We start from the raw sequence: 9005 nt of genomic DNA on the forward strand, positions 1-9005 counted from the left end.
AAAGAATGGGAATGGGTGGGTAGGGAAGTGGGGGGCGCTATGGGGGACTTTTGGGATAGCATTGGAAATGTAACTGAGGAAAATATGTAATAAAAATATTAAAAATTTAAAAAAAATGCAACCAAATTTCATAATATGAAATAAAAAATAAGCATTAAAAAAGAACATCACAAAAATGTGATTATTATACAAGTATTTTTAAAAATTAATATTGTTAATATTTAAACTATTTAAATATTTAAATATTCTCAGCAAAACAAGTTTCATTAAAATGTTCTATATCAACTGTGCCTAGTGGCCTCTTTCTATGAATATACTAGACATGTCTTATGTATTGCTTTTTGTATTATCTACTCTCTCAAGAGGAGTGCCCAGAGGTGGAGTATATCACATACTCAGATGATGTCAGATATAATCTTAAAGGCTAAAGCCTGTGATTGGGCAGTGGAAGGAAAGTCAGAGCTGAAAGTTTTAGAGAGGGGAGAGAAGGAGGAAGAAGAGAAGAGCAGTGTGTGAACACAGAGAGAAGATGATGGAGGAAGAGGTAGAAGTTGGAGCAGATTCATGAGGCCTGGAGGAAGTGCAAGTAGATAAGGACTTCATAGCTGAATAATATAAGTGTGTAGTGCATATTTGCCCAATATGGGCATGCTGCTTGGATTTATATTAACTGAGTTGTGTGTTCTTTACATGGGTGATTTTGGGTTGGAGATTTATTGTTATAAATCTACCTAATATAATATCAGACTTTAGTGTTTCTATTTCATGGGGCTAAGGGGATCTGAGTGAGTAGAAACTAGTTTTGAGCAGGCCAGCCATAGTGGGTGGACGGTCTAAAAAATGTGAGCAGTAGCTTCAAGCATTTTGGGTTAAACTGGTTTGGTTAGTTTAGGAAGCTAGCCTAGGGATCCAGGAGACAGCACATAGGGCTAGCCATAGGGGGAGCAGGGAGGGCTAGGCAAAACTGCTGAGGCTGGCCCCTAAAATGACATGCTACAGACATTAACTACATTCTAGGATGTTCTCTTTTTCATGTCAGAGGAGGTAATCTTATGAATACAGATTTGGAAAGATATGTAGTGGAGAAGGTTGATCTGATTATTAGACACTTATATGCAGATATTCACCAATAGCTACAAACTCAAAAAAAAAAACTTATTCTAAATTCATTAATCTATAATCTTCGTCATGTCTTTGATATGTATCCAGAGCTCACAAATTTACATTCAGCTCATACACTCTCAGAAAATTGGAAACTTCCATTTACCAAAGAATTCAAAATAAGATCTTGCTTATCTTCTGGACCATTGTATTTATGGAAACAAGCTCCTACAATCAGGTTACTGCTAATGTCATACCCCAAGAAGTATTACTACAGGCACATGCACAATCCTCTTTCCAGTCCCACATAGATGATATATTTATTCAGCATTGAACAAGTACAATTAACAAAAATACATTATTATTCTATATTCTTTCTCTCTCTGCAATCAATTTTCATAACTTTTGCAATAATAATGTAAAGATGACTGTATGATTCTGAATCGATACCTCATAGTTGGATCTTTCATTATGCTTTTTCTAAGAGCTTTTATAAAACACAATTTCCACAACACTTGGGAGATAGGTATAGGAAGACCAGGAGCACTGATTTCAGGTGAGCTTTGGTTATATAGTGAGAAACTATTTCAAAACTAATAACAGCATAAATCACAAATAAGTAAATTTATAAATAGCTAAAATAAAAAAATAAGGATTTTTACTTTTCTATTCTTGTTTAAGGTCCTTCAATTGGCTGTTACTAATAGGATGGGGTGTTTTATAAGCACAAAGCAAAGTTGTGAATGTATGAATCTCTCTTCTTTAGTTAACATTATTGATATCATTAGTACATAGAAAATATTATCTATACAAATCAGTCATGAAGAAATCCCAAATTCATTCAGAAATTCACAAAAAAAAACTAGCAAGTTTCCACCACAATGTAATATATTAATTTTGGTACCATATTCCATTTTTATAAACACTTTGTTGCAGGGCCAGGGAAATGGCTCAGGTTAAAGCTCTTGACACTAAGCCTGGTGATTTGCTGTCAGTCTCCCATATTCATACCATGGAAGGAGAGAACAATTCAATATGAAATGTCCTCTAACTTCAACACATAATCACACATATGTGCCATGACACACATGTGTATGTCTGGACTTTTTAGAAAGACACAAATACATTCACAAGTAAATAAAATTGAATTTAATAAAAAAAAAAACCTATTGATGCTCTGGAGTAGCCTAAAAATTTATTGTGCTAAGCTCTTGCTGTGCAAAAAAAAATTAGTATCTGTTTTCTTTCTCTGTGCTGACTCTGGTTTTATTATTTCAACTCCATAAACTTGTACTGCATCCTCTTTTTAAAATGCCAAGTTTGAGAATCAGAAACTTCACTTTAAATTGTATTAAATTACATCCTCAGAAATACTTCTGTAGACATTAGTAGCAAAAATTCCAATATAGTTACAAGTGTTCACTGATTTTAAATGTTTCTTTACACTAACCTAAATATTAATATTTTGTATGTCAAAAGTATGCACATCTTAAACAAAAGAAAATCTGTCATTCAAAATAATGATGTTAACATATGTAGGAGATGTACAACTTAACTTTTTTAGGTTTCCAAAACAACTGGAGGGGGTATTATGCTTAAACTGTATCTCCTTGTTGATCTTGATCACTTTGCCTGGACTCAGTAGGAGAAGTTGTGCCTAGTCCTGCTGTGATTTAGTGACTTAAGCTGCCATAATGGGCTGGTACCCAGGGGGTCACCTCCTACTTCTCAGAGGTGAAGGGGAGGGGTGGAGGAGGGACTGTGTGAGGGAGGAGGAGGGAGCTGTGATTGAGATAAAAAGGGAGTAAATAAATTAATTGAAAAAATTTAAATGATGTTAAGTACATTTTTGTCTATTGCAAGTATTAAATCTTAAAGCAGATTGTCATTCTATGTTGTTATATTGGTATTTTAATAAACTTACTGCACAGTCCATCTTCATAATGATCAGGACAACTGGTACATGGTGCTCTTGCTGTGTAAGCTAGGTATGTCCTGCTTGTATAATGGCCACTGTAATTCGATCTGCAAAATCATCAGATGATTTTAATTTTTTTCTTTACACACTAATGTTTGCATATATCATCAAATTATACATAGATATATAGATAGATAGATTCATAGATTCAAACATAATCATATATGTCTATAGATAGATAGGTAGGTGATAGATAGATAGATAGATAGATAGATAGATAGATAGATAGATAGATAGATTCATATATTTAGACATATAATCATATATATACTTGGATTACTGTTACAAACCTTCAATTGAATACCATAACAAAAACCTAACATTTCCTAAGAGAATTCTGACATAGATGTATAGTAAGGAAGTAATTAATCCGTGCACACTTTGTTCGTCAACCATTATCTTAGAACCTGAGAAACAGAAATAAAGTCTAAAAGTTAAGAGAGATTTTAATGTTAAAATACCCTCTTCAGTACTTGATCAGCCTGGAAAATTCCTAAGACAGTACAATATAGGTTATGTGGAAAAGCTACTTTCATAGATTAGGTAGGTACAGAAAAAAGCTGTAAATCCTGTAATATAGAACAGGTTATCAAGTGACAGGTTGAGTTTCAAGAACTTAAATGAGTAATTGTGAAAGGCCCCATGCATATGAAGGTTTGATAGTCTCTAAATGTAGCAGGAAGGTATGAGAATTTATGCTTATCAAAAATGAGGATATTAAAATGAGAGATTTTATAAATATCTTCTAAACATAGCAGTACTCTCTGATTGTGGCTACACCGCCTAATTAGGACTATCACTTTACTGATTGTCTAGGAAAATTCAGATTCTTCATTGCATCAAGTTGTGTGTGTGTGTGTGTGTGTGTGTGTGTGTGTGTGTGTGTGTGCAGTCCAAGGGCTTTTAGCATAACCACTACTCTATATGCAGAGCACAACATATAGAATCTATGAGCAATCTACGAGAAAAGACAAAGTATTGCACAACCTCAGTCATTTGCTTCTCCTTATTCATATGTTACTCTCCTAGGTTCAAGATGCTTCTTATTTGACCTGACAGCTGGATGGATTCCAGTAGCTTCTTTCCTTGTATTATACTTAATAACAGAAACATGCTTGAAAATTCTTTCATAATATTTCTCTTGAACTGACATGCTACACCATCTGTATTACCTACAGTATACAATAGAATCATTTTAAAAATTGATATAGAAAGACCTTCACCCTCCTCTTGTATAGGTTTCCTATAAGAAAAGATACAAATAAAGCTGGGGAGATGTCTCAGCACTTAAGAGTGCCTATTTCTTTGGGCAATACATGGAGTTTGATTCCCAGTACCCATTTCAGGTGGATTACAACTGTCTGTGATGCCAGTTCCAGGCAATCTGATGCCTCTGGCCGCCAAGGGCATCTGCACCACTGTGCCAAACCACATGTGGACAGAGAGACATGCAAATGTAATTACAATCTTTTTAAATGAGAAACGTTGGCATGTTATGAATATACATTCGTCCTATTCACTGGAATGTTTGGAAGAGTTCAAACGGTTTATTTCTGTTTCATTAGTAAGTTTTTAATTTTAAAATCAAGATCTGTATGGATGGATTTTTTTAGTATTTTTAGGAAATCCTGAGAAACAAAGAGTTAAGATTTTTATCTTTCCTAACTATTTAAAATATTTTAAAGACTTCTTAAAACGACTTTGAAGTCTGATTTAATAAATTCTTATAGGTATAAGTTTGCAACAAGAGGTTGGAAAGATGGTCCAGTGCTTAAGAAAATTTGCTGTTCTCACAGATGATTCAAATTTGATTCCCAAGACCCATGGAAAATAGGTCATAACAACTTTTAACTCCAGGTTCAGGGGATTTAATGCTCTTTTCTGGTCTTTGTGGATATGTGCACATGCATAAATAGATCCATAAACACAAGGCCTTGAAAATATAGCAACTGGACTGGTCATTGTTATGGCTTTACAGGAAAATATATTTGTTGATTATTTTCTCCCTTGGCAGTTTTCATAGCGTATTCTAATACTACAAGAGATGGTCTACAGGAAGTAGCCTTCCAAGTCAGTTCCAGTTCACTTCCTCTACCTCCTGTTTCTGAAGTGTGTGATATTTTCAGGAAAAGGGTCTCTTCTTCAAGGACTGAGAGGCAATCAAAAGCTATATTGCTTTGGATAGAGTTTTGTATAACCATGGATGTTGAGAAAGGGAATCTCCAGGGTGGAGACTCTTGGTAGGTTATCCAGTACAAAGTGGTTAACCACAAACACTTAAACATCAGAGCAATACTAACTTAACTCAATGGTACAATGTGTGTGTGTTATACATACATATACGTATAAATGTATGCTATTATATATGCATATATGTATAGAACATGTAGGTGTATAACAATATAATTTAATGATGGCATAATGAATTTGAGAGAGAATGTGGGCTTGGAAGATTGGGAGAAATAGTTGGAAGGGTGAAAATTATGCAAATTTAGTACTCCTTTATGAAATTCTCAAAAGACAAATAACTATAAGTAAAGATAACAGCCTATATAATCAGACATAGGACTACTTTTGTGGAAACTCAGCAATCACTATCCTGGGTTATTCACTAATGATCACCCTTTTCCTAGTATTAACAGATTCCTTTGTAAAGTATAAACTTAGCCATAACTGAATATTTGACAGTAACAATCTCTATATTTTGTGGTCACCATGAATCCAGAACATTCCAACCGAAGGGGAAAAAGAAAAAAAAATTTAAGCATAGGGTGAAAGTTTCTGAGTGTGATTTATAGAACTGATGAGTTAGCCATTTCATGAATTTTGTAATAGTAAGTTCAACTAAGTGAAGTATTTAAAAGTTTGCATTTCCCTTTCATGTTTAATGTATATCTTTAATCATTTTTTACACTATGACAATTAAAAATGTTAAATTGAAATTGATGTTGTTGAAAATGAACTCTAAATTGCATACTTACACAGAACAATAGTGACAAACATAAAAGTATCTCAGTGGATTTTCAGGGCATTCAGCAACTCCACATGCAACTTATAAATTTGAATTCCAAACAACCTGCACACCCAGGAATGAATATGGAACATGTGTCAGAGAAAAATAATGCAGAAAAACAAATAGACAATGTAAACTTAAAACACCTTTGGTATACTTTGTTACTATATGCCTTCTGGGCTTACTTAAATGATTGAATCAGACTACAAATGTTAAAAGAGCCCTCAGAGCCTATTTTTTAATCACCTACTCCAGTAAAGCTTACAGAAAGCATATAGGGGAGTTTAGGGAGGCTAGAAACTGTTCCTGCCTTATGTCAAGAACTTTGTTGTTATTGTAGTGCATTTTTGACAGTTTCTAAGATGATGAGAAAGCAAACGGATTGGTGAGGCCAATGATCTTCATGTCAAAATGAAAGACATCATAAAGCCATGGATACCAGGAAGATCCTGGTGAGATGTAAAATTTCTCTGCTTCCTATCTTTTAGGCACGTGACAATAAACTACAAGAGAGTAACCTGGATATCATGTCAATTCCTAGTCAGCCATCAAAGGTTCCATGAATTCCTCCCAGAATCACAGAAGAGGTGTTCAGTTGGATGCTAACACCTGGCCATGAGTATCTGCCTTCCCAATTGGACAGATTTCATGACTGACATGCAAACCTTTCTGGTCAAGCCTGGACCAAGGCTATCACTTATTAATCATTTATATTTTCTGAAAGTTGTGTGTGGTGAGTGCTTCTGTGTAGAAAACTGATCTTGAATTTTCTGGTTCCTTCCTGAAACCAGGTTTCAGCTCAAATATCTCAGCCTGTAGGATCTGATCAGATCAAAGAATTGGAGTTGTTTGCTGCTACATTAGTCAAGGATCTCTAGAGTCACAGAACTTATGAAATAAATGTGTATGTTAATTTTAATGACTTACAGACTGCAATACAACTAACCAAGCAATGACCAGCTGTGAATGACAAGCCCAAAAATCTAGTAGTTGCTCAATACCACATTGATAGTATTTCAAATGGTCTTCTCTATAACCCAGAATCCTAAATAAGTAGACTCCAGTGAACATGCTAGAGACGGAAATATAAGCAGGTAAAAGTGAAAGAACCTTTTCTTTTTTCTTTGTACTTATAGGCCTCTAGCAGAAAATAAGGCCCAGATTAAAGGTATGCCTGAACATCTGGATTAAAGAGTATGTTGATACATATCAAAAACTGTGTGTATGTGTGTGTGATCTCACCTCAGTATCTTCATCAAAAGCTTGTGTCTTCCAAACTCAAAATCATGAAAAAAGACATATTGTCTTTTAGCCTTCAGATCCAGAAAACAGGTATGTGTTCTTTTTGGTTATAATTCATTCCAGATATGGTCATGTTGGCAACCAATTATAATACACCCCTCGTCATTTTGACACAAATCATATTTCAGGTCCAAATGCAAACAATAGCTAGGTGATAATAATGCCTAATAAGATATGACTATCATTGTAGAATCACAAATTCATAAACAATAATTAGGTCACAATAATGTGTAATATGATACAGCTACCCCTAATACAACCCTAAATGCATTGTAAATTTAGAATAGGTAGCACTGTCCCTTGACGTACATCCTTTTAGGATCTCAAATATAAATGTGAAAGAGACAGACAGACAGAGAGAGAGAGAGAGAGAGAGAGAGAGATTCTATCCCTAAGTTATGTGACTCTAGAGAACCCTGAATATATTACAGATTTTGGTAAAACCATAGTGCAGTATTGCTGTGACATCCCTGACCATATTTTAGGGAGGATTTTGAAAGGACTTTGGAACTTTGAGCTAGAAAATCCATTGTATATTAAAAGATCTGAGGGAAGATTTAGGAGCTTGGAAGATAAGAATGTTGAACAGAACTGAAGAGTACCGAAATTCGTAAAATTTCACATTTTACGAATGTGAAATTTCAAAGGAAATTAAAGACTCTATTAGGGTCATTTTCTATTTTACTTTAAGATTTTGCAGTTCTTCTTAGCTAGAGCTAAAAAAAACAAAATCAGCTGTTACTAATGAGATACCAGAACTACTGAAGTAAAACTTTATGTTTTCGGGACAGTTGATGTTGGTCAGCTGGTGATAAGATTAGTGGTGATTAAGAAGTGACTATCATCATGAAGGTGAAATCTGCTGGAAAGTGTTTTCCTGAGAGCACAGAGAAGCTGCATTCCAGATTATGTGGCCAAAGTTGTAATTTTGGCTGCCTGCTAGACTTGGCAATGTTACTAATTTTGAAAGCATGGAAGATTCATGGAAAATAGCTGAAGTTTGGAATTCTTAGAGGCAAGGAGAGTTTGGCATTCTTAGAGCCATTGATGAAAGTGAAACCTCAGTGGCAGTTGAAGGGCCAGGACTGAAGGGGTCATGCAATGAATTTGAGACTTGGTACCAGAAAGATAGCCTATGAAAAGCTATTTCGGGAAATTACAGCTCAGTTGCAGCTGCAGACCTCAGCATTTTGGAAATTAAAATACCATGCCTCCACCACCAATAACAGCAACATCAGTGAAATGGAGCCAGCAGAAGCCTAGAAGACAAGCTGCCTGACAGAGATGGAGAGGTGATCCAAGCCATTTGGAAGAGCCCAGAAGGTCATGTGTGGATCCCAGACACTGGGCATTGAGTTACTTAAACTGTTGGGGTTTAGCAGTTGCTTGTTTCAGATTGTGATTATGTTGTGCTTCTTCCCTCTTGAAAAATACATTACATTTAATTTAGATTTTTACAAGAATGGACTACTGAAAAATTTAAACTTTAGGAGAGATTTTGAATTTTTAATGAGATTGAAATTTTTATGCTTTTAAATTCAATGCAATCCTGATCAAGATTCCAACTCAATTCTTCAACGAATTAGAAAGAGCAATCTGCAAATTCATCTG

The 9005-nt window shown here is 34.9% G+C and overlaps 1 protein-coding gene across 1 annotated transcript in view; it reads right to left on the bottom strand.

The window, feature by feature from the left end:
• The window catches only part of LOC110284058 (cysteine-rich secretory protein 3-like), a 47753-nt gene that overhangs the window by 1566 nt on the left and 37182 nt on the right, over positions 1-9005 (bottom strand). Inside the window, exon 6 of the mRNA XM_021149647.1 lies at positions 3026-3126. Within this exon, the coding sequence (XP_021005306.1) occupies positions 3026-3126 (101 nt within the window). The remainder of the gene's footprint in view (positions 1-3025; positions 3127-9005) is intronic.

This window comes from Mus caroli, chromosome 17 (genome assembly GCF_900094665.2).
Source record: "Mus caroli chromosome 17, CAROLI_EIJ_v1.1, whole genome shotgun sequence".
NCBI classification, from domain to species: domain Eukaryota; kingdom Metazoa; phylum Chordata; class Mammalia; order Rodentia; family Muridae; genus Mus; species Mus caroli.